General features: G+C 37.3%; 2 protein-coding genes across 4 annotated transcripts in view; both read right to left on the reverse strand.

Moving 5' to 3' along the window:
• LOC114039692 (UPF0462 protein C4orf33 homolog) overlaps positions 1 to 1,516 on the reverse strand; it is a 69,703-nt gene extending 68,187 nt beyond the window's left edge. For both annotated transcript variants that reach the window (XM_027857566.1, XM_027857565.1), the window contains exon 1: positions 1,383 to 1,516. In XM_027857566.1, the coding sequence (XP_027713367.1) occupies positions 1,383 to 1,426 (44 nt within the window). In that variant the 5' untranslated portion in view covers positions 1,427 to 1,516. The remainder of the gene's footprint in view (positions 1 to 1,382) is intronic.
• Positions 1,361 to 26,193, reverse strand: LOC114039691 (UPF0462 protein C4orf33-like). 2 transcript variants are annotated; one of them, XM_027857564.1, is made up of 7 exons: positions 26,127 to 26,187; positions 23,384 to 23,417; positions 16,012 to 16,200; positions 12,235 to 12,295; positions 3,913 to 3,964; positions 3,600 to 3,799; positions 1,361 to 1,641 (listed from the first exon to the last, which is right to left on the reverse strand). In XM_027857564.1, the coding sequence occupies exons 3-7, from the start codon at positions 16,190 to 16,192 to the stop codon at positions 1,524 to 1,526; spliced, it is 612 nt and encodes a 203-aa protein (XP_027713365.1). In that variant the 5' UTR covers positions 16,193 to 16,200; positions 23,384 to 23,417; positions 26,127 to 26,187; the 3' UTR covers positions 1,361 to 1,523. The 2 variants fall into 2 exon arrangements, with proteins under 2 accessions (XP_027713365.1, XP_027713364.1); XM_027857563.1 differs by lacking the exon at positions 23,384 to 23,417 and having other exon boundaries at positions 26,127 to 26,193.
• Between the last annotated feature and the right edge of the window lie 802 nt (positions 26,194 to 26,995).

A 26,995-nucleotide genomic window follows, 5' to 3' on the forward strand; every position in this document is an offset into this window, starting at 1 on the left:
TAAAGGATAGGTAAGAAGAGTTAATACAAGTGAAAATTCAGGGGCATACCAAGATTTATGTTCTAAGTTGTTTTCTTCAATGAATTTCCAGTTGATATTTTGGTAGTATGACATAGTAGATAGAGTGTTGTGTCTAGAGTTAGAAAAACCTAGGTTCAAATACTGTCATTGATATTTACTTGCTATGTGACCCTAAACAATTCATTTAACCTCCCTGTGCTTCTGGCAACCCTCATGAACTTATCTACTAATTCACAGATAGGTTGCAATCTGGCTTCACATCAGTGGAGGGAGTTCCCACATTTTGAGTCCCTCTTTGCTGACAATATCACAGATTTTTCACATTTCCTTATATTTTGAACCCAACAGTAACATTATTAAAGGCCTCTTTGTACAATTGCATATTGAATAAACAAATCACTTCATATCCTAATCCCTCATTTCCAATTAGATTTCTTGTTTAAATTGATTTCACCGAAATATTTCTATTATCCATACTATAATGCACAGTTGGTATGTTGGGAAAAGGGCTTGCTCATCTGAATCAATGATCCTATTCCCACCAGCTCAAAGAGCAGATAGATGTGTGAGGCTACATAAATGAAATCTTGCCTCACCTCCAATTCTTTGAATCCTCAGCTTTTCTCAAAGCACAATTCAGAATCACCTCTGACATGAGGCCTGTCCTGATTCCCCAGACCCTCACTATTATTGCTTTCTTCTCATTCATTTATTTAACAAGCATTCCCTCTAGAATTTTACACCACATATACTTTGTATTTACTTACTTATATGCTATATTCTATCCCTTGAGGGGAATGTATAATCCTAGAGGGCAAGTACATCTTTGTTTTACATCTAGTCAACATTGTTGTTATTCAGTCTTTTCAATCATATCTGACTGTTTGTGACCCCCTTTTGGGTTTTCTTGGCAAAGATACTAGAGTAGTTTGCATTTCCTTCTCCAGAGCATTTTACAGATGAGGGAACTGAGGGAAAGAGGGTTAAATGACTCACCCAAGATCACTTGGTTAGAACATGTCTATGACCAGATATCAGGTCTTCCTGATTCCAGGTCCAGCTCTCAATTCATTGTGTCATCAAGCTGCTATTACCATAGTTAGTATTTAACAAAAGTTTGTTGAATCTAATTGAATTAAAGAGGAGAAAGAGAGCTCAAATTGATGGAGAGGGACTAAGGAATGGAGAATTGGCCTAACCCCGAGTTTATGGAGGCAGATATGCTAGAAATGCTTAGATAAGTGGCAAGGAAATTGCCCGTTAGGTCAATGACATGATGACTTCTTGGATGATTGACAGCAGGAAATGATTTACTTGTAGACAAGATCATTCACAAGCATTTTATTATCTTGAGCACTAACCTGTATGTCATGTAGCTCTTGAAAAACTCACTTTTCAACATCATCTTTGCAAATATGTATTGTTCAAATGTTCAGTTTCCTTTAAGAGGTTGCAGCATGTAATTTGTTGATTTTTCAAGAAGGCAGAAAACAGAAATGAAATTATTTATTCTCCTCTGCAGTAGGCTTCTGTGACATCCAAAGGTCTGATTCAGGCTGTTTCCACTCCTCTCCAAAAATCGTATTCAAACTAAAAGACTTGAAGTATTCCAGGCGATGGCTAAAAGGAAAAGAAAATGGAGAGGGAGTTGAAATGGATTTTCAATCTAGGGAAAATAGCTGTCTTGAAGGAGAATTTATTCTGTTTTGTCAGATCTTTCATGTGACAGTTTTCTATTTTAAGGAACTCCAAAGTAGACAGTATAATAAAGGAACAACTTCTCTTGATCTGAAAACACTCTCATGGTTTAACAGTCAATGTCTTGAAAATATCTTTCATTCGTATATAGCTTTAAACAAAGATATCCACATGCCCTTTCCAAATATTGGAAGGAGTCAAACTTTGTTGCCATTGTTTTCATTACCGAAATTTAAGAAGCTATTCTAAAAAGTTTCAGCTCCACATGCTATCCTGTATTATCAAGTTTAAGACTTAGTTCTTCCCTTTTCAGGAAGAACAATGGACTGTTACAAAGGTTCCACCATGGACTTATGAAAAAAAAGGAAAAATAGATTTCCTCCCACGTACCAGTGCAGCAGCTATGCTCTGAAAAATTGCAATTATTACCTACTCTACCTTGACCAGGAGTGCAAATAAATAAATACGTTTGTATATGGGCCAAGTCTCCCATCAGTCATAACTACTATGGAAAAGAGTAGAAGAGTGATGATAGCTGGTACAAGGCCAGAGAGGAATTAAGTAATTAATGATGGAATGAGTGAATGAATGGATGAATGAATGACTGAGAAAGCATTTAGTAAGCACTTACTCTTGAGCTCTAGGGACACAAAGAGAAAAAAAGTAAGACAATCTTTACTCTCAAGGTGTTCACCTTCTAATTGGAGGAGACAATAAATAAAAGAAAGTTCAGCTAAAAGAGCAGGTGGAAAGGCCCAGAAATCCTAAGGGTTCTATTGATGCAACTTAAGGACCCCAGGGTTGATGACAAGGACCTAGGAATCCTTAAATTACACCAGTAAATCAGATGATAATGCCCAAGAGTCTGGAGAGTATAGAGTCAGGGCAAATGGCAAAGCCCAAAGGACCTTAAAATACAATGGCAGAACAGATGATAAGGTCTGGCAGTCCTACATCTCACTAGAATGAACAGAATTGGTAATTTCCACCTCAATAAATTGATATGATCAGTCAAATGGCCCAAATAGGGTCTGGTCAACCCATGGTCATGGAGGAAGCAAAAGGAATAGAAAAGGAGAGGGTACCCTGGTAGTGGTGGGTCACTCACATGGAGCTTAGGTATCTGGGGCAAAGGGGGAGAGGAGCAAAAAGAAAGCAAGCCCTGACAATAACATGGGTAAAGAAATACCAACTCAATGTCTGAACCAATTATTCCTGGCTCCCTGACCCTCCTTACTTGACTAGATGGAGTCACACTGACCTGTGTACCTGTCATGTTTGGAGTAAAATGGGCAGAATATGAAGAAGAAGGATAGAACAGTACAGTGGTTGCATTAAAAGGAAAAATTAAAGAACTGAGTGGAAAAGAAGAATGAAGAATGGCCAAAGAGAAGAGCACAGTGGTAAAAGAGAGGGGAAAGTTAAGAGAAAAGAAGTGGGAAATACAGAATTTAAAAAAAAAATACTAGGGATAGGAAGAGGAGAAGAGAAGAAAGAACTTAGAAGCAAAATTGGTGAAAAGGGAGGGCATAGGGATTGTGGAAAGTGACAGAACTGAATGGAAACATTGTCATATATTTTGGGATGAATCAGAGTCTGTGTCCAAATAGCAAACCTTCTGCTAACAGCTCCTTTCTTCACCATTGAGGCTCTATTTATGCTCTTAAAAAGGTCTGAAAAAGCTGAGGCTAGTAACTATAGAGCTTGTGTTAGTCAACAAGTCAATGTGTATTAACCAAGGAGCCAGAGGGTACATAGGACTGGATTACACACTTAAAGCAGAGCACTTAGTATAAGTAAGTGAGCAATGTCCTCCCAAAATCAATGGAATCACAGTACCCTATACTCCAAATACAATTAATTACACATTTTCTACTTACAAATCAGGCTCTTGTCCTTTTTTTATCTCATCCTGTGGTATGGGGTAAAGTGCTTCATAAGTTCTTCCAGCTTTTGATCCATGTATCGCAAATGAATTAAATTTATCTACACCAGGAGGAAAATAACTCCAAGGAAGATGAGCTTTACCTTCCCATGTATTCTCATGTCTGCACACCTCGAATGATAAAGCAAGCTCTCGCTAGAACAACAGCAAAATGGAAGAAGTAAATAAGGTAATGTGACAAATTTGCACCAGTACAGAAAGCACCGGGATATTTGAAAAGCCTGATTCCTATGCAGTTCATTACTTACTTTCCAAGATTTTCTTCTCCCACATAGTAAAATCACCAAGTGCTGTCCATGGCTGTCAAAACAAAAATACCTTGTAAGTACTTTAAAGAAACCAAAATTATATCTCTCACTACTCTGTATCAAAGTTTCTGTCACAAAGTTTTCCAATAACAAAAAACCAAATGAAAATATTGAACCAATGAAAGCAGAGAAGTGACTACTGAAAAATGACATATTTGAATTTTCCCAACTCCAGAGCAAGGGGCCCATTAATTTCTTTTCCAATGAAGTTTACATATTTTGTTTTCAAATTACCTACATTCCCCAATATATCTCTCCTCTTCTTCCCAGAGAACCATCTTTTATAACAAAAATTTTTTTAAAAAGGTGAGGGGACAGTTTGACAGACCTCATCATCACATTGAAAAAGCCTGACATCTGTAGTATCCTATACCTGAAGTCTCCCACATCTTCAAAGAAGAGAGGAAGGTGCACTTTCATAACTCTTCTTTAGGGACAAGTTTGGTCATCATTTCGAAGCTTCAGTTCCAATTGTTGTGTTGTTCTTTATATAAACATTGTTGCAGTTATATTGTAGATTGTTTTCCTTGTTTGCTTACCTCACTTCGCATCAATTTATATGTTTTTGCATGTTTCTCCATATTCATTATATTTAACACTTGTTACAGCATAGTATTATTCCATTACATTTGTGTGCCACAACTTGTTTAGTTATTACCCAATAAATGGAAATCTACTTTGCTTCTAGTTCTTTGCAGCTACAAAAAGTGCTGCTGTAAATATCTTGGTGTATATGGGGACTTTCTTTTTGTCATTAACTTCCTTGGGATATATGACTAGCAATTAAATCTCGGGTTCAACGGATGTAGACATCCTAGTCCCTTTCTTCATAAAATTCCAAATTGCTTTCCAGAATGATTGGACCAATTCACAGCTCCACTAACAATGCAGTAGTGTTCCTATCTTCCTATAGCCTGGGACTTATTTATGACAAATGCAGTTCTATACAAAAAAAGTTATGTGCTGGGCTAATATTGCCTTTCGTGTGCTTTGGATAAAACATAACACAGAACTATAAGCAATGGGTGGAAACTACAAAGAGGAAAATTTAGGTTTGACATAAGGGAAAACTTCCTTAACAATTAAAGCTATCCAGAAGTAGCATGAGCCACTTTAAGAGGTAGTGGGTTTGGGGGCAGCTAGGTGGAACAGTGGATAGAGCTCTGGCTTTGGAGTCAGGAGGACCTGAGTTCAAATCTGGCCTCAGACACTTGACACTTACTAGCTGTCTGACCCTGGGCAAATCACTTAACCCTGATTGCCTAACCAAAAAAAGTTAAAAAAAAAAGAGGTAGTGGGTTTCCCCTTCATTTCAGATTTTCAAGTAAAGACCAGAAGGCCAATGAAATACAATAAAAATTTGTTAAGCACATATTACGTACACAGACCATGTTAGGCACTATGGATACAAAGACAAAAGGAAAAAACTATCCTTGCCTTCAAAGAACTTATGGACCACTTGTGGGCTATGTTGTAGAGATCTTTTTCAGGTAGGGGTTAGGACTAGATGACTATTAAGGCCCTTTCAATTCTGAAATTCTATCACTGTGTAATCAGAATTATGAAATCTTGTTAAATAACTAAAACTGGCATAAAATAGGAGAAAGTATTACTTCATTTGGAGAGAATCTCAGAACTTCCCCCTAAACTAAACTGCCATAAGGAAACTGACACCAATTTACATATCATAGGGTCTATGAAATAGACTGAAGATCATTTTCATAAGAAAGCTATTTTCCACCTCATTAAGAAGCATCCTGGTATAACTGTATGACCTTAGACAAGTCACTTACCAGGATATCAGCCAAGATGGTGAAGTATGAAGAAGCAGTATAGCCTAGTTACTCAGACAACAACTTAAGCACAGGATCACAGATTTAACCCACAGGCAAGTGACTAGGGCAAAGACTGTAGAATAACGGAGGATCAGAGACTTGGAGCCACTCCCTCATGAGTAAAAGAAGATCACAATACTGTTACTCTAAACCAGGACAGGGGATCTCAGAATGAATCTTAGGGTCACAGAAGAGGGTGTTGTTTTCTGATCCCAGCAACAGGTCACCAGATAAGAAACGACAAGATCATGTGTTACCACAGCACCACCAGAAGTGCCAGAGCATCGTGATGGGTAAAAAGAACTGGGAGAGGGGCAGCTAGGTGGTACAGTGGATAAGCATTGTCCCTGGAGTCAGGAGGACCCAAGTTCAAATCTGGGCACCGACACTCACTAGCTGTGTGACCCTGGGCAAGTAACTTAACCCTAATTGCCTCAAAAAAGAAAAAAAAAGAAGAACTAGGGAAAGGCCTCCCATATATTGGCAGATGCTCCATGGGGGCTCTATAGAAGAACATAGACAAGAACTGCACAGCATAAAAGGATGAAAACATAGTGGTTGTGATCTACACTGATGGAGGGAATACACATATCAATGAGATTATATATCAATCAATCACTTAAAGACACTTATTAAGCACCTATGGCAATGAAATATTGCATAAGGGAACATATAAGGTATATTATATTCTATCGGATGAATATTATATACACATAAATATATATGTATGTATGTGTATATATACATATATACATATATATATATGTATATATGGTAAATACAAAGTAAATTGGTTGGGGGAACTGGCAACTGGATCAATGCAGGAGGTGACCTTTGAGCTGAGCATTGAAGGGTTTGTAAGAGGCAGAAGTGAGGAGTAAGTGATTTTCAGCCATGGGGACACAATGGCTATACAAAGCAGAGGAAGGATATAGAATGCTGAACATGAGAAGGCAAGAAAGCTAATTTGATTGCAATATACTGTGTGGAATGGAATAATGTACAATAAATCTGGAAAGGTAGATTAACAGAATAAGAGCACTTGAGCATTGGAAAGGACCTTGGTGGTCTAGTCCAACCCATACCCAAAAGGAATCCCCATTATAAAATATCTAACAAGTGGTCATCCAAGGGGTCATCTGCTGGATGATCTCTAGGGAGAGAGTACCCACTGCCTTCCCTGGCAGCTCACTCCCCTTGTGAACAGTTCTGCTTGTTAGGAAGCCTTCCCTGAAAGCCTGGATTAGTCTCTCTGCAGCTTCTAACCATTGGTCCTCTGCCCTTTAGGGCCAAACAAAAGTTTCATACCTCTTCTTCAGTGATAGCCCTTCAAATTCCTGAAGAAAGCTATCAAATATCCTGGTTGAGCTTAGGCCAGGATCCAACTAAGTTCTTCTGTTTACATAGAATCAGAATGAGGAAGTAACCCCCTTTGCACAGCTTGCCACTATTGTGACCAAGGATGATCTTCTGAGGGAAATAAAAGAGATATGAGGAACTGTCCCTGTCTGCCACTGTGTCCAACCTTCATTATACTATATCCGTAATTGCTAAAATTCCTATTGATTTTGAAGATCTTAGTAAAGGTATACTTAGCTTTATTATAATCTAATGAGCCAGGAGTGGGGAACCTGTGGCCTTGAGGTCACATACGGCCCTCTAGATCCTTGGGTATGGCCTTGTGACTGAGTCCAAGATTTACAGAACAAGTCCTTTAATTAAGGGGATTTGTTCTGTGAAGTTTGGATTCAGTCAAAGGGCTGCACTTGAGGACCTAGAGGACCATGTGTGGCCTCAAGGACACAGGTTCCCCACCCTGGGCCAATCACATCAAGCCCTGAACCTGAGGCCCCTCAGAGTTTATTCATCCCTTTTAAGTGTTCTCTCTTAGGGTTAAATATTCCCAGAACTCTCCACCAATCCTCATAGGACATTGATCCAGTACCCTTCACCATCATTACTAACCTCTTTCGAACTTCCTCCAGTTTGTCAACATCCTTCTTAAAGTATGGTGTAAAGAAGGAATGAGTGAATGAATGAAATGAATGAAAAAACATTTATTAAGAGCTTATTGTAGGGGCAGCTAGGTTGCACAGTGGTTAGAGCTCTGGCCTTGGAGTCAGGAGGACCTGAGTTCAAATCCCAGCCTCAAACACTTAACACATACTAGCTGTGTGACCCTGGACAAGTCACTTAACCCTGACTGCCTCACCAAAAAGAAAAAAAAAAAGGTCATACAGGATGAAAAGGACTGTGCTAAGTGCTGAGCTATAAACAGAAAAACATGACTGTCCCTGTTTTCTAGGAGCTCACAATTCTCATAGGCTAAGATAACACTTAAGGGAGAGTTGAGCAGTAAATTAGATTGAAAGACTCCACGATCCTCAGGATTAAGCTACAAAGCAGATGGTGATGCCGCTTCATTAATATTATCTCCACAAACACATTCTGGACTTCTTGCATTTTAGTGGTGAGAACTTTCTTTTCTTGGTCTTCAGTAGCTGTGTCAGTCCCTGCAGAAGCAATTACCAAATCACATCTCCACAAAGGTTGGTTTCCTGGGTGGCAGCTATAGGGGCTCAACATAATATTCTACATGTGGTCTCTCCAGGGTAGAGTACAGAGGGATTATCATTTCCTTATAACTGAAAGTTATTATTCACTTAATATGGAACTAGATTGCATTAGCTTTTCTGGCTACCTTTATCACACTGCTGACTCCTGTTGATGTTACAATCCACTAAAACTCAGATGTTTTCGAGACAAACTGTTGTCCCCCATCTTGTACTTCCAAAGTTGGTGTGTTATTTTACTGTTGTTGTTTTTTATCCAAGTGTAAGATTCTATATTTCTATTGAATTTCATTTTATCATATTGTTTGATACTCGAGCCTATTGAGAAATTTTTGGAGCCTGTCATCTAGTGTGTTAGTGATACCTCCCAGTTTCGTATCATTTGCAGATTTGAAGAACATTTATGCCTTTATCCAAGTCAGTGATAAAAGATGTCAAATAGCACAGGGCCAAGCACAGGTCTCTGGGACATTTCACTAGAGACCTCCTGCTATATTGACAGTAACAATTAGCTATTCTATGACTCCTCCAAGTCATTTAGTTCTGAATCCATCTCATTGCATTATAGTAGAATCCACATCTCTTCATCTTCACCATAAGAATGACAAGAGATATTTTATGAAATGCTTTGTCAACTACACCTACAGCTTTCCTCTAATCTCATTAGCAACACTGTCCAAAAGAAAAAGAAAAGTAAAGGAAAGAAAAGAAATACTATTCGTCTGGCATGAACTGGTCTTGATGAAACCATGCTGGCTTTTTGAGTCACTGTTTCCCTTTTTATATCTTCACTACATATCTTTTTAATGATACTTTCTAAAATTTTCCCAGGAACTAAACAGGCTCCCTGGCCTTTAATTTGCAGGCTATATTCTCTTCCCTTTTTCCAAAAATTGGGACATTTATCTGTATCCAATCTTGTACCTCTCCAATTTTCTGTGATCTTTCCATCAGATATTAATGACAGTGGTTCAGCGATTACATCCACCAGTACCTGAAGATGTAGTTCATCCTGGTCAGGTGATCTGAATGTCTTAAAGGCAGCTAAGTGCTCTCTTATCACCTTCTAATTTATCCTGGGATATCTATCTTCTTATTGACCATTTTTATTATCATTTTCACTACAAAAATTCCCTAGGAGCTCTGCCCACCATTTTAACATTATAATAAACTTTTTGCCACCTGACTGGAAGACTACTTGAGTCTGAGAATTCTTTCCAGACATCTCCTCCCTATACCTCAGTATTTTGGGGTTTCTACACCCCTCAACTACATCAGGGAGAAGGGGCAGAGAATGGTGAGATAGTCAGAAATGCTCTACTAGTCTCTTATTCTGTCATGTCCAAGTGGTTATCTAGACTACAGAAGTGGGGTTGGTCTACATATTAGTTACAAAAATAATTGGAAACTGCAAAATTGATAGGAGTTAAGGCTGGCATAAAATAATATGACTGAAAGCATGTACAATCTCATGTAATCCACTGTTTCGGGGCTTTTCTACTAAATCTATAAGGAACTGTGCAATTTAGCACTTCATTTCATCATTTCTTAAACACTTAAGCATGACCCAGTCCTATACTAGGTGCTAAGGAGGCCCAACATAAAGAAGACATGGTCTCTGACCTCATGAAGCTGACAATCTAGTATAAATATCTAATATCTTCACCCCATCTCCATTTTCATCCTCGAGCATTTTATTGTTTAGTTGTTTTCAGTCGTGTCTAACTCTTCATGACCCCTTTTGGAGTTTTCTTGACAAAAATACTGTAGTGGTTGCCATTTCCTTCTCCATGTCATTTTATAGATGAGGAAACTGAGGCAAAGAGAGTTAAGTGACTTGCCCCAGGGACACACAGCTAATAAGTGTCTACGGTCACATTTGAATTCAGGTCTTCCTGATTCCAAGCCCAGCATTCTATCCATTGCACCACTTAGCTGCCCCCAATCCTCTAGCATGGTAAAGTTCAAAAAGTACTAGATAGGGAGTTAGAAGACTCAAGTTTATGATCTAGTTGCAGTATTAGCTGAGTGACTATGAGCAAGAGCTCTCTTAACCTCAGTTTTGTCATCTCTAAAATGAGGATGAGAATTAACTCCACCAGCACCCCATCTCCATTTCAAAGAGTTGTGGGGAAAGTACTATTATATGTGTTGAAGAGTAGTACAAAGTATTCAACTAAGTGTTAGAGAAAGATTAGAAAGAAGTGGAGGGTTATAGTTACTTTGAAAACTGAACAACTCAATGCTAGAGTGCCAAAGGAGTTTAAATTGTTTTGGCTTTTTTTGGCCCAGATCTATGAGTTCCTCAGTGAGGAGCTCCTAGTGTAGAAAGTCCCTACGCCAACACTAGTTGCTTGGGGCATTGAGAAGTTAAGTGACTTACCCAGAGTCACAAAGCTACCATATGTCAGAGGTAGGACTGGAATCCTGGTCTTCCTGGTTGCAAAGCTAACCCTCTATCCACTATGCCAAGTTGTCATTCTTACAATTAAGTAAATAATAAAATAAACTGAAATCTCTTTAACCAAGATCTCTCTCATGTGGCATTTGGACTAATAATTTACCTTTGCACTGTAAATATTAGTGCTAGCTGACATTTACATGTCTCATTAAAGTCTGCAAAGCATATTATATATACACTTTAACTGGATCCTCACAACTCTGTAAGGTACGTGCAAAAGATATTATTAGTCCCATTTTACAGATGAGGAAACTAAGGATCAGAAAGATCAGGTGAGATGCTTAAGATTATAAAGCCAGGAATTGAGAGGCAGAAGAGTATAGTAGAGAGAGCTGGATTTGCAGTGGAAGGACCTGAGTTCATAACCTGAATCTGCCATTTATTACCTATGTGACCTTGGACAAGTCATTTATCCCTTCCTGGCCTCAGTTTCTCCATCTGTAAAATGAGGGTGTTGAACGTAATAACCACTAAGGTTTCTTCCAAATCTAGATCTATGAACCTGAGTATATAAGGTGAGCTTAAAACCCAGGTCTTCCTGATTCCAAGTCCATTGCTCTACCCACTATAACATTCTATTTACGAAAAAAAGTCTTCTAAGAAAGTTAAGAGCATATGTAACCCAAGATGGCACAGGACTATTTAAAATATTTAATAATTTAATGAGGTTGATGCTACCAATATTTTTCAAGCAGTCAAGATGTGACTATGGATATATTGCTATACTGATTTGAAATAACTATCTACATATTAAAACAGGTTCCCTAGAATGAAACATTTTATTAAGCTAATTTAATGCGTCTGTATCTGTGATTTTAAAATACCTGGCACATAAAATTCCAGATTTATCATACAGATAACTCAATTAGTGATTCCTAAGTAATTTTACAAATGAATCAGTCCTTGAAATATTTTCACTACAAATTTCTATTAAAAGCCTGCTCCCCTGAACATTTAAAATATAATGACTTACAAATAATTAATTTGCAGACCAAAGTTTAGGAATATGTATGTTGTATAAAGCAATGTATTGTTTTATTGGTAAATAATAAATCCATCCTAACAGCTCTATGGTTCTAATTTGAATTAATTAATTTAAATTTTCCCTTCCCCTATAAGGCAGTGTGTGGGAATAATAGAAAGAACAGGAGGTAGTGTGGCAAATCCCACTTCTGCCACTTAATATTTGCACAACCTTTAATATGTCATTTAACCTCTCAGTTTCCTCATCTTTCAAATAAAAGGATTAGACTGGATGATCTCTAAGCTCCCTATATCTATGATCCTAATTAACTGGAATTAACTATGACCATACTACATGCTTTCCATATAGGCAACAATGAATTAATCATGGACAAACAGATGGATTCAAATAAGAAGACTTCATACTTACGGACAAAGTTCAACTTCAACATAATGTTGGGTTTTGTCATTCAAGAAAAATGCCTCCACCACTTTAAAAAAGAAAAATAACATATTTTAGGAATGGGATTGTACTTTACCAGGAAACCATTTATTCTTTCCTTTAAAAAGTATAATTTATATATTCATGACATTTAATAGTGTGGTATTCAAGACCCTTCATACTCTAATTTCAAGCTATTTGTTGAGACTTACCTACTACTGGCCTATGTGTGATAATTAAAATAACCGATATTTGTATGATGCTAAGAAATTCGCAAAGTGCTTTACATAGACAGCATGTACATAGTAATGTGCACTTATCATGATATTCCTCTTACTACATGTTGTATTAGTGTTTTTCCCATACTTGTCTTGTCCACCCAACAGACTCCACCATCCTCAGCAGCAAAAATTAGTATCTTGCTCATCTTTTCATCTCCCAAAGTACCTAGTACAGTACCTTTTATTTTTATTAGTCCTATTTTACAAATGAGGAAACTAAGGATCAGAAAGATCAGGTGAGATGCTTAAGATTATAAAGCCAGGAATTGAGAGGCAGAAGAGTACAGCACTGAATAAATATCTGCTGAATAAATGAAATTACTATTCCATTGGCTATACATGAGTCACTAACTCTAAAACCAGCAGGAATTATTGCTGCTTTTCATCCTTCCACATTCATTGAAAAAAAAAACTGAAGGAGTTGTTTTAAGTGAGTTTTTATCTTCATTTTTTAAAAATCTCTGGCAATAACTTTGCAACTAAAAGATCAACAAGTGTGTAGGATGGGAAACAGAACACTGGTCACCTGTGCAGAACCATTCTACCTTGATTCTTAAGCGATTTGGAAGGTGACTTCTGTGTGAGCATAATGGATATTGAAATTAAATAGTAACTTTTGTAAATATAGGAAGCTTAAATTGAGTACCAGCTAAGCAGCAAAGGGAAAAGTCACCCATCAGTGCATGTAGAACAATCAGAGAAAACTGAGAGACTTTTTTCCCTGCCTTACATGATTCAACTGTGGTCCATGGAAGGATGGACTGACCCCACAGTTTCATTAAAGTATTCAATTCAAATGCCAGGTTTTTGCTGATCCCTTCAGGAATTAGTGCTTCTCCTCAACCTCTCCCTTCAAAATTACTTTGTATTTTATATTATGTGAGCACATATTGTTTTCCCCAGTAGAATATAAGCTCTATGAGGATAAATAAACTTCAATTGTTATCTTTGTTTTCGTAATATCTAGCACAGTGCCAGACACATAGTGGGCACTTAATAAGACTTTGTTAAACTGATAAATTAGGCAGGACTCTTAAATCACTATAGTACCTTTATATCTTCTTTAGGGAAGTTTTGGTATATTATTACTTTTAACTAAAATACCATCCACTTCAAGGGGTGAATTTTGCTGGGCAATATCTATCGCCAAGAGAAGAGAAGAAAAATACTCATAAGAAGAAAAGGGGAAATGACATCTATTCCCTTTGAATTATGTAACTTCTACTCTTACTAAGGATCACACACACACACACACACATACATATATATATATATATATTTGTTATTTTAAAATAATTATATGAAAAAAGGAGAAATGATATCTCTTCCCTTTGAATTATGTAACTTCTACTCTTACTAAGGATTACAAATATATATATGTACATAAAATATATGTTATTTTAAAATAATAATTGGCTAAAAGTGGTTTGTCATTTTCCCTCTCCCCTCTCCCACCAAAAAAAATATTCTTAAAACTCCATGAATGCCAAACTGGTGTAATAGCTAGATGGTCAGCCTTGGAGTCAGGAAGACCTGGATTCAAGTCCTGCCTTTAGCATATACTACCTGTGTGATAGCAAGTAAACCAGTGTTCCAGGCAATACATTTAGACTCTTAGTCACAGATAGAGTTCTGCCTTAGCAGAAGGAGTTTGCAGATCTGGAGTACCCCTACCCCAAAGAAATCACAGGCTTACATTAAAAACAAATAAAAGCACTCCACACACAAGGCTTAGAACTTTTTTTAAAAGCACTGAATTGTTTTCTGTAAAATAGGAAGACATGATAATGTGGTATAATCAGTACTTTTTAATCTACTTGCATAGTTTCAAAGTTTAAAATACTTGAAGTATCAGCATTACACCACTCAGTCAACAAGAACTATGTGACAGGCACTGTGCTCCACTGTTGTAGTTGTTTTTTGTCCTTCCTGCTAAAAGAGGCCCAAAACAACATCAAGTTAATGTACATTATGGCTGATTATGCCAGTATGAGCTCAGAAGGTTCTACCACAGGTTGGGCACAAATAGTCCACATAAATGGTATGGGTGATGTCTTTTGACTCGAACGTAAATTGGATTTGAGTGAGGCTTAAAGTTGCCCAGAGACATTGAAGTCCAGTGGCAAGACAAAAGTCGAGACAACTGGTGACAGCCTGTGATGCAGTGGATGACTTTCCTGTCTTTGATGTCTGATCAAGCTTTCCACAGCACCTCCTTCAACTGCTTTCATGGCCACTGGAACAAATTGTTATCTTCCCATTTGGCCGGGGGCGGGGGGGGGGGGGGACACCTTCACTAGCCAGCCCTTTCACTAGTCAGCCCCTTCACTCACCAATGGATTTGAGGCCCATCGTCACCCCCAACCTGGTTTAGCCCATCTTCTGAGGTTTTACTGGGCTGTGGCCAATCCACATGATACAGCTTCTTGGAGATATAAGTGAGAGTTGGGTGACAGGAGGACCCCAAAGGTAGATGAGAAGCCCTGAAAAGGGCTTAGCAGACCTTGCACCTGAGGTACTGTGCTCCACATTGGGGATACAGAGGCAAAAATAAAAACAATCCCTGCCCTCAAATAACTTACATCCTATGAGGTGAAACAACATATTGGTGGCTGAGTCAATATAAAACATGTACAAAGTAGATCAAATCATTTTGAAACGACAGACACTAAAGGCATCTTAAAGGATATTGAATTTAAGGTTTGGGCTACCTGTGGCCACTGATAATTATGTGGCCCAGCTGTTTGTTCTCCTTTCTTGGTAAGAAGACTTACACAGAGTATGTCTACAATACCCTCTAATTACATTATATCAGGAGTTCTCAACCTAGAGTCTTCAAACTTGTTTTTTAAATATTTTAATAACTATAATTCAACAGTATTGTTTTCCTTTGTAATTTTATGCATTATAGTTTATGCATTCAGAAACATTATTTCTAGAACGGATTCATAGGCTTCACTAGACAGAAAAGCTTTTCATGACACAAAAACTTCGGAACCTTTGTTAGATAATCTTTATCCTTAAGTTTGTGACTAAAGCTAAAAAGAAAAATTCACCCTTTGAAGTGGATGGTGTTTTGGTTATAAGTAATACTATACCAAAACTTCTCTAAAGAAGATAAAAATGTACTACAGCCATTTGAGAGTCTTTCCTAATGAAATAGTTTTCCCTTACATCCAAGCTATTACCATTGCTGAGCTGTTTTCAAATGCTAATATGAGAGGAGAAAGTTGGGAGAAGGAAGGGAAAGAAAACACAATAGCTATCACCAAATCTGGATTTGTCATGGCTATTTTTCATGCTTCTAGTTATGTAAGTTTCAAGCTCCGTTTTGAGTAGAGAATTCACCTGTTTCAAGGGTCAGAAGGAAATCTTCGTACCACATATGTCAAGTGTTCAGGCATGCTCCTTTTAAAATGAAGTTCTTGCAAGATGATATTACGAAAGATTAGTGACTGCAATAAAATTCAGCATTTCCACTTACCTTCATAATCCCACAGTCCTTCAAAAGGCTTTCCTGGCTCTCCAGGTGGGGCTAGAGGATCATTAAAAAATGGAGCCTTCACTTCCAACATCAATCCTCCATCACCTGGACTCAGTCGGATCCGTACTGGCTCATGGGATACTGGTAAGCTATCCCAAGTGTGTTCAATTTTAAAATCCATTGAAAGCACTATAAGAAATAAAATACAAGAAACTTAGCCTTATGAAAATTTAGAGAGGCCACCACCTAGGAATATCAAAGGCATTCCCTCCAATTAAAAGGAAAATGGAATCAAAGTCTATTTACTGTGATACACATTACATTTTAATGTTGATTTTTTTAATGAGCACAATACATAATAAAATGATTTACAGCCAGATTGCCACTGCTAAAGTGCTCTAAGCACAACATATCAGGCTTATAAATTCAGACTGTAAGAAGGCCTTCTAGCTCATCTAATTCAACCCCTTCATTTTACAAATGAATAAACAAAGACCAAAAAAGATGAAGTAATTTTCCAAAGGTCATTCAAGTAGTAATTAGCAGAAGATTTGTTAAGATCTGAACCCAGGTCCTTGGTCTTCTAATCCAAAAATCCAGAGGCAGGTAGGGTACTGAACCAGGAGTATCACCATTGAATTTCATCTCATTAGATTCAGTTCAGTACTCTAGTCTATCATAATATTTTTAGATTCTGTCATCCATATGTTATCTTTATTTCCCAGTTTATGTCATCTGAAAATTTGATAAACATACTTAGGTCATTTGCTTTTATCTAAGACTAAGTCATTGCTTAAAAAAAAATAACTACACAGAGCTAATTACTGATCCCTGAAGCACTAATGGAGATTTCCTGCCAAGCTGACATTGAACCATTAACTACTCCTTGAATCTGGTCATTCAGTTAGTTCCGAATCAGTCTAATTGTATTATTATATAATTTATACCTCTCTAACTTTCCAAAAAGAACTGTATGAGATGTTTTATAAAATGCATTGCTAAATTCTAAGTAAACCATATCCAAAGCATTCCACTCATCTAACAATTTAGTAACTATTGAAAAGGAAGTAAGGTTAATTGGGTGTTATCTATCCTTGATGAAGTTACATGATGCTGGCTCTTGGTAGTCACAGCTTCCTTTCCTAGATATTCTCTCACAATGCCTTTAATGATTCATTCTAGAATTTCTTCAGAAACTGAAATCAAGTTCATTGGTCTAAAGTTTGTAGAATCTGTTCTCTTTTCTTTTGTTTGTTTTTGGAAAGTCAGAACATTTGCCTACCTCTAATCCTGATGTATCTTTTCTTTTCCACAATCTTTCAAATATTATTAATTGTCACTTAGCAATCAGACAATAAGTTGATTAAGCCAAAGTTTGTATTTTTTTTTATTCTTTAACTTTCTGTAACCTGAGTTTCTGGCCAAGCCTGAGGCATTGTGTATGCCACTGACAGGACCCCTAATTGGTAAATGCTGACTCAGTGTTCCATGTCTGCCTGAGGGGTGGAGTTGATTCAAGAACTTGTTGGAAAGAGAACTTTGGAAGCTGCAAAAATGTAGAAGCTAACTCCTCCGCATATCCCTGATTTCTAGATGGCCCCCCTTCTAGATTTTCTGTTGGTTATAATCAGGCTGTCTTTTGATTGAGCTGACATTTCACCTCAATTCCATCTAAACAGCTCATTCACTTATGTATTTTCTGGTATATTTTAATCTATAGAAAGCTCATTTCTTTTTGCTGTTTGCGTGAATAAATGTGTTTTTTTGTTGTTAACTATTTGTCGTGGTCTTTTGTGTAACATTTGGTGGGACTATGCTGGCAAGTAAACTATGGGGCTAGTGAGGGAAGTAGCTTTTATTCTGAATCAGACTCATACCCTTAGACAAGGATAAGGGTTGTAGATAGGGGGTGGAGGGGAAGGAGGAGAAGGGAATAGACAGATATTAGTATAGCCCAATACCACTCTTAAAGACAGGAAAAGGAATGAGCAGACACCCAGCCATGACCCTTCTCTTTCTTTCAAGGTAGGAAATTGAAGTCACCCTTGGAAAAGGGAGGATAAAATTCCAGAGATATCTACTCATGCTTCTGGAGAGTCACAGTTAGATAACCAATGTAAATATACATATCTTATATGAACACACACATATCTTACATGTTCAAAGAGAAGCTTTGCCCTTGTTAATGAAATTTCACCATTCTAAAATATTGTGATATCTCTCCCTCTGCTCCCTTATGGTGAAATAGCTAAGGACAGCAATTACGTCTTAGAGGCCTGTTCTTGAGAGTTTTAGACCTTGGAATTGGGGCAAGGGTAGGAGTGGGGTGGAGGGATAGGGCATAGGATTTTAAAAATTATATTTTCTAACACTCTTATTCTGCATTTGAGCAAACTAAAATCTAAAGAGGCTAGGTGACGTGTCCAAGGGTCACACAGCAAGGATTCCCAGACCAGAACTCTCATTTGGGTGTTCCGACTACAATTCTTGGCCTCTTTCTGTGACATCCCCCAGAAGCCTCCCTCTGTTGCTAGCTTCCTAGAGGATCTGGAGTCCATTCTTCCCCAGGTCCCTCAGCAGCCCTCTTCCTTACAGACAGGTCTTCCTTTCTTTCCCTTGGTCCAAATTCTGGTTTGTTTCCCTATTTCTCCTAAACTTAATTCAACCTGCTTCCTCTGCCTCAAGAGCATTAAACATATACTTTCAAGGTCACTTGATTTTATTTTAGTTAAAATCCAGTGATGTTTATACCTAACTCTCCTCATCAGATTTTGTAGAATATGTCTTTCAACCTTTCATATGAATCCTACTTCTGGTATTGATAAAGAAAAATAACAACAGAACTATCTCCTTTATTAATAGAGACATTATTGCAGCTAGCTATTTACACCTAGAATATGCTGTTCAAGATATTATTCATTATTCATATGTACTACATACACAAATTAGATCTATTGAAAACCACAGCCTATTAAAGAGAAACTGACATATAACCCCCACCATCCTGTTATGTTTTAAAATATTTGTTAGAGTATAGATTTTTTAACTTTCGTACCTTTTAAAATAGTGACAACTTCTTGCTAAAGTAGGTGAGTTTTCTTCTTTAAAATCTTATGACAATACCAATTTTAAAGAAGATCATGGGCTACACAATTAGCTTTTTTTGTTGCAATCGATTTACAGGAGGTAAACTGAGTTTGGAGACTAAAACTTATCTAACATTATTCTAATCGCTAAAATAGATTCAGTAATAAAAGGAAGCTGAGTTTGAAGTTTTTAAAATGTACAAGAAAACAAATAAAGTGTGACTCTGAAATGTATCCTTCTGACTCAGGGTACTATGAGGGCAATGTTTTGCATACACTGTTGTGCTGTAGTTGGTTATGCTATCAATTGGTTTTCCTTAATTGTCTGTCCTTGATAAAAGAGAGGACTCAATTCCGGGGTGGTGGTGCCAGGGGAAAATGTCCAGACATAACGGTTATGTAAAAAAAAACCAATCAATAAGATGCTTGTCTTTACAGTAAAAAAAAAAAAAAAAAGACACTCAGAAAAATCTGATTTTTTTAATCCCCTGTGCTGGGTTACTTTATAATGGTTGACTGGGCTCAATTAATTTATTGATTTTTGTTATTAAACATGAATATGGGAAGGAGGGGGGGTTTCCTCATAGAGGGGATTCGTAGAATAGAAACTTCCTCCAGAACAAATCCCAACCTGTCAGTGATTTAAACATCTTCACATGCTTCACAAGCACGAAACATTTTAAGCTAACAACAACCAGTTTTCATTCACTCTTTTGGACCAAAATAACAAAAATATCTATACTTCTTTCAGGTTTACAAAGTGTTCTTCTCAGGAACATCTAGTGGTATTAGTAAGTGGAAGTTTTACTGTGCCCATTTTATAGAAGTGGAAAGTGAGGCTCTATGAAATGAAGTGACTTGCCTGTGTTTATACAACTAACATCAACCTGAGGCAAGATCATCATCAGTTCCTTCAAACTCCAATCTAACAGACTTTGAGTTCACCACTCGATTCACTCTATTTGAGATTTAAAAAAAAAAACATAATAAAATATTTCTTTCTTATTCCCGGATAACCAAAGACCATTGAGGACACCAACAGGTATCATTAGGGAAAATAAGATGCTCTGGTAAAGTGGAAATGCATGCTTTACTGGCATCCCCATAATTCCAAGAGAACTAGGAATAGGCCACCAGCATGAGAATAGGCCACCATCCTCTGTAGAGGATTTATTGGAAGACATGAACAGGTTTGCAATTTGCACCATTAGGGAGACTACTCACATCAGTACGATGGCAGACATACCGTAGTACAAAATTAACATTCTCTGAAGCTCACCTTTCTCACTTGTAAAAATGAAGAGATTGAACTAGATGATCTCTAAGGCCTCTCCTAGTGACCAGGAGTGGAGAACCTGCCACTTTGAAGTCACATGTGGCCTTGTAAGTCCTTGGGTGTGACCTTTTGACTGAGGCCAAGTTTTACAGAACAAATCCTTTTACTGAGGTGATTTGTTCTGTGAAGTTTGGATTCAGTCAAAGGGCTGCACTTGAGAACCTAGAGGGCCATAAGTGGCCTGCGGGCTGCAGGTTCCCCACCTCTGTATCTAGTTTCTCTATATATCTATTGATGTGCTGGTAAAATATTATTGGAAGTTTCATTAGGTAGCACTCTTTCCTATCTATTTGCCTTTATCTAAATTATAAAAAGCTCCTGCCTCTCTATGGAGAATCAGTCCTTGTGGGAAGAAGGAGTATTAAAGATTCAAGCAATGAGCTAGGCTGCTAATGGATTCTTAGAGAAGAAGCATAAGACATATGGGACAGGTTAAGTGCCATCCCACCTGTTAAATGCTAAAAGCTCACAACCTCCACATGTTTCTGATGTATACCAGCAGGTATTACCAAACAGACTGCAACTGCTCCTATCCATATTCTAGGAATTCTTTTTATAGGTTTTAGTTCAGATGTTAAGAAGTGACAATGCTATAGCACTTGCGGTTGATTTATCAAACTGAATATTTCATTCTTCTCTATTAAAATTAAATTGCAAGTTTGCCAAATCTTGTACGGTTTTGGTTTTTAGAAATCACAAATGTCATGGGGAGCATGAAATAAAACAAAAGGAACTGAAGAAGTGTAACAAAGATTGATAGCTCACCTCATCTCAACTCCAGGAGGAATGTAAATGTGAATTCTACAATAGTAAACTCATAAAGCTTTGCTCTAAATTTTCATTGGCAAGAATAGATTTTTTTAAATAGCCAATTTTGACTCTATAAAATATTAAAGCTTTTTCAAACAAAACAAAATCAATGCTAATAAGATAAGCAGGGAAACTGACAATCTTTGTATCAATCTTTTTTATCAATCTTTGATAAAAAGTATGATAGATAAGATATACAAGGAATTAATAATATTAGTACATCTTAGTAGTAGATACTTCCCATTCATAAGCAAAGGACTATTGAACAAATACGTTTCAAGAGAAGCATTTCATATATGTTTTAATGTTAGAAGCTTGTTCTCTATAGCTACTGGCTAGAATTAAATGGCCCAATAAAAATACATATATAAACTTTAGTTTCCTTTCCCAATAAAGATATGAACAAACTTCTCAAATGAATTACAAATTATTAATGGTCATATGAAAGGATGCTCTAAATCATTAATAATAATTTTTAAAAACTATATATCAAAACTACACTGCATTTTCAATTCACATCCAACAAATCGGCAAAGCTGACAATACAAAGAGTCAATGTTGGAGGGGTTCAGGAAAGTGGGACACTAATGTATTTGTTGGTGGTTATGAATCAGTACAACCATTCTGTAAAGCAATTTGGAATTATGCAATTGAAATGTTTGACATATACACAAAAGTCCTGCACATAACAAAAGAGAACAGTAGCATTTATGGCAGTAAAGAACTTGAAGCAAAGTGGCTGCTCATTGATTGGAGAATAGCCAAATTGTGATATGTGAATAGAATGGAATATTATTGTGCTGTTAGAAATGAGTATGATGAATATAGAGAAACATTGGAAAGTTTCTTAAGTGAACTGATGCAAAGTGAAGTAAACAGAGCCAGAAAAACAACCTCCACAATGAATACAATGCAAATGGTAACAACAACAACCAAAAATAAATACTATAAAATTATAAAGAACAAGCTTGGCCCCAAATAAGAGACATAAGAAGATGCTTCCCCCATTCCTTTGCAGATGTAGGTGTAATAATGAGGAACATTGTATATTATATATATTTTTGATATAATTGATTTTGCTGAGAAGTTTTCCTATCTTTAAAAAAATAAAAAGAAATTCATTGTTGGAAGGTGGGGTAGGCCTGGGAAGGGTGATAGGGAAAGATATGAAGGAAACTATGGCAATACAGAAACAACCTATCAATAAAAATCTATTTAAAACAAAAAGAAGTGTTTTAGACTATCAACAACCAAATGAAAGATGACTCCAAATTACTACTAATACAAATCCAAACTAGAAAGGAAAGGAATAAGCATTTATATAGCACCTACTATGTGCCAGACACTTTGCTAAACACTTTTGCCCCACAAGTATGATCTCATTTGCTCCTCATAACAACCCTGCAAGGTAGGTGCTACTGTTATCCTCATTTTACAGTTAAGAAAACTGAGGCAAACAGAGGCTAAGTAATTTGCCCAGGTCACACAGCTAGTAAGTATCTGAGGCTGAATTTGAATCCAGGTCTTCCTAACTATCCACTGTACCACCAGCTCCCTGCCATATAATCTCTAAGGTTTTACCTCACAATCAGCAAGTTGGCTAAGACAATGGATGATGCTGTATTACCCATATCTTGTGAAGTCGTGACTTTTGGTTAACAATGGAAAAAGTCTATGTTAGGAGACTGTTAGCAGGCACACTAATGATCAGTTCATTGATGGAGCAGTGAACTGGACCAAATATTCTGGAGGACAATTTGCAATTACCCAAGAAAAATCACTGAACTATACATAAACCCACAACTCTTTTTAAACCCTCTCTTTCATTGTAGAGAACCACTATTTTTTTTTTTTTAGTCATTCAGGTTCTCAACCGGGGAGAGTATTCTTTCCCTTTCCCCCACTCCCCATATTCAATTGGTTTGCTAATTTTGGTTAGTTTTTACCTCCACATCTATTATATCCCTCTCTTTCACTCTAATTATATAGGCATCCCTCTAATTCATCACTTCTAACCTGGACCACTATAATAGCTTCCTAATTGAGCTCTCTTCCTAGAGTCTCTCTCCTCACCAATCCATCCTCCACACAGCTGCCAAAGTAATTTCCCTAAAGCCCAGGTCTGAAAAACGTAACTCACCTACTCAAGAAGGTCCAGGGACTCCCTTTTGCCTCTAGAATAAAATACAAGCACATTGTTTCACATTTAAAGGCCTCCATAGGGTGGTTCCAGCCTGTTTTTCCAGGTTTACTGCATTTTATTACCCCATACATGCTCTACATTCCAGCCCAAACTGGACTACTTGTTAAAAACACACACTCAATTGGGTATGGAAATCTATCTTATCTTACAGGAAAGTAGGGGGAAGGAAATAAGAAGGGGGGATGATAGAAGGGAGGGCAGATTGGGGGAGGGGGTAATCAGAAGTAAACACTTTCGAGGAGGTTCAGGGTCAAAAGAGAGAATAGAATAAGCAGGGGGTGGAATAGGATTGAGGCAAATATAGTTAGTCTTTCACAACATCAGTGTTATAGAAGTGTTTTACATGACTACACATGTATAACCAATATAGAATTGCTTGCCTTCTCTATGAGGGTGGGTGGGGAGGGAGGAAGGAAGAGAATTTGGAACTCAAAGTTTTTAAAGAGAATGTTAAAAATTGTTTTTTACATGCAACTGGGAAATAAGATATACAGGCAATGAGGTATAGAAATCTATGTTGCCCTACAGGAAAACAGAAGGGGAAGGGAATAGGAGAAGAGGGGAGGTGATAGAAGGGAGGGCAGATTGGGAGAAGAAGTAATCAGAATACATGACATCTTGGGGTGAGGGGAGCAAAGGGAAGAGATGAGGAGAAAATTTGGAATTCAAAATCTTGTGGAAATGAATGTTGAAAACTAAAAATTAATTAACTAATTAATTAAAAAATAGCACCTACTAACCAGACTTTTATGAGGATTAAATGAGATAATATTTGTAAAGCACTTTGTAAATCTTAAAACACTAAATAAATGCTGGTTATTATTATGAAACATGCTCACTGATTGATTGATTGATTGATTTGACCTAGAAATCTCTCTTGAGGCATATATCCCAAGCTGGTAAAGAGAGAAATAAAAACCTTATCTATGCCAAAATATTTGCAGAAACTTTCCAGGGTAATAAAACAACAACAACAACAAAAACTCCAATAGAAACAAAGCAAAAGTCCTTAGATTGGGGACTATCTGCAGAAACTGTGTGTGGTGTAGTAATGTAAGAATTTATTATTGTCCCATAAGAAACTTATGCTTAACTGTTTTCCTGGTTATAAGGGAAGACTAATTGGGCAGAAGTGGAGATTGAAGCAGGTGTACACTATCTGGAAATGATAGTGATATAAAAAACAAAAAGCATCAATAGATCTAAAAAATATCTCAGCACTCTGGGCTAATATAACAAAATCCAAATGCCTTAGAAAAAGCTTATGGGTGGTTGGGGAGACAAAAAAACCGGAATTATAGTGCAGTTTTAGAACATTTGTATTTACACCAACATTTTTTAATTTTCATACTTTCGTTAAACATATTTTTCTTAAAAATAATAGATGCTTTTATAGACTATTAAAATGAATAACTGTCATTTATAGAATTCATAGATTATATCATTTGAAATTTAAACAATCCTGTTAGGTTCTATGGATATTACTTTCCCCATTTCCCCAGTTGAGGAAACTGAGGCTTACAGAGGTGAAAGTGACTTGCCCAAGGTCCCTGTGTCCACAAAAATGTATTTCTAGGTGGGGTTTGAACCCAAATTTTTCTGAATCCACATCAAGTCTCTGTTCTTGCACAGTGGAAAGATTATTTAGTCATCAGATGGGAGTTCATATTCCCCACCTGCCAATCACTTAACCTCACTGGTCCTTATTTTCTTCATCTATAAAAATGAGAGGATTAAACTGGATGACTTCCAAGGTCACCCAGCTCTAAATATAGGGAGCCTGTGATCTACTTTGCCATTGAGAACCAAGTAAGATTCCAAAAATCAAGATGACAATTCTTGATTTTGCTTTAGAAACTATGCAACCCTACTAATATGTACCTTAAAATTTTCTGTAGCTAGGTCACTACAAAAGACAGTTCAGGACCTAGACAACCAGACATGAATTCAACCACTAATATGTTACATTACACAGGAAGAGGATCTTCAATCTGACAAAAAGAAGTGTTTCTCATCAAAAAAGCACCAAGGACACTGGCACAAGTCCATTGATGGCAAGGATGCCAGGAGACAAAGGGTGAAGCATGGTGGAGCAATGAAGCACCTCACTTTGGCAGTCATCTGGAAGGCTGCTATTCTAATTATTCTGCCTAACTAGGTTCTAGGCTGAGTGGTTTCTAGCTGCCAAAGGCCTGCAATTATGCCAGGCCCCTCTGCCCTGGGACAGAACTTTAGTTGTCCTACTATACTTACTGTTCTGCCAGGAAAGGAAAGAAAAAAAAAAGATAGGAGATGTCTTGGAAGACAGAATTCAGGAAATATTTAGAACTGAAGGGACAGCAGGAGTTTAGGAAACCAAAGGATTTATGAATGAGGTGTTTTTCCCAAATAGGTGGAAGGCAAGGCTTTAGGTTTAGAGATACCCTCATGTACAACATTTTTGCTACATTGGACTATAGTTACTTTCTTTTCCTTTACATTACTGGCTGTAACAGAGAAATAATAAATCAGGCCTCAGACTCTGAGGAAGCAAGACTGGCATAGAGGAAGTAAAGGTGCTGGTAGGTGGATAAATGTTGAAATTAAAGAGAAGGAGAAGGAGCCATTGCCAACAAGATAGCACAAGGGTACAAGTTTGCCGGAATGAGGAAAGCATTTAAAAGCTAAAGAATGCACAGACCAGCTGGAAGCTCTTTGTGGGCCCCAGTTGCCTTCTTCCTTCCTGAAAGGCTGCTGCAGCTCCTCTGTCTAACAGAAGGCTCTACCCAGCAACCTGACAAGCCTAAGGGGAGGGACTTGGGAAAACAGAAGCGAAAGCAGCTGATTTTTTTCCTGGGGAACGAGAGAGAGGTTAACACTTTAAATAACTACCTAATCCTCCCACAATCCCTTCCTCTAAAAGACCTAATGTGAGAAAACATGCAAAAAGATAAATTTATCATTTAGCAGGGAAAAGAAAACATCAAAGAGATTAAGGACAACTTGGTAATTAAAAAGGGAATTCTGCATTTGTGCAATAAAATCAGACTTTAACCCACAATAAATAGCAAATGTCTTTTAATGTAACCCATGGCCAGCTGTGTATACAAATCAAGTGCTGAAAATTCTATAACATTAGCTTAAACCTCTCTGCTCCTTAAACACACACACATAAGCAAAACCTTCTGGTCAAAAGCTGGTTTTATTTCACATTTCACATCTGTAACTTATAGACAGTTGCCTGTGGCACTGAAAGGTTAAATGTCCAATTCATCCCACACATAACTGCCAAAGTAATTTTCCTAAAGTGTAGTTTTGACCATGTCACTTCTCCACTCAATAAAAATCCAATGGTACCTTACTGCATCTAGGATAAAATATAAACTCCTCTGTTTGGCTTTTAAAGCCCTTTTTAACCTAGCCCCAACCTGTTTTTCCAACCTTATTGTATACTATTTCCCTTCCAGCACACGATTCAATCAAACTGACCTTCTTCCTGTTCTTTACACTCAATGCTCCCATTTCCTGTCTCTAGGCTTTTTCAATGGCTGTGCCCCATACCTGAAATGC

This window comes from Vombatus ursinus, unplaced genomic scaffold (genome assembly GCF_900497805.2).
Source record: "Vombatus ursinus unplaced genomic scaffold, bare-nosed wombat genome assembly UNPS02012179.1, whole genome shotgun sequence".
In the NCBI taxonomy this organism is placed as follows: domain Eukaryota; kingdom Metazoa; phylum Chordata; class Mammalia; order Diprotodontia; family Vombatidae; genus Vombatus; species Vombatus ursinus.

Bases quoted from the DNA above. Each gene is read 5' to 3' on its own strand.
- LOC114039691 (XM_027857563.1), bottom strand. From the start codon at position 16,192: ATGGATTTTAAAATTGAACACACTTGGGATAGCTTACCAGTATCCCAT. The intron at 12,296-16,011 runs GTAAGTGGAAAT...TCTTTTTTAAAG, and splicing joins AGGACTGTGGGATTATGAAG to TGGTGGAGGCATTTTTCTTG. The intron at 3,800-3,912 runs GTAAGTAATGAA...CTGTTGTTCTAG, and splicing joins GGAGAAGAAAATCTTGGAAA to CGAGAGCTTGCTTTATCATT.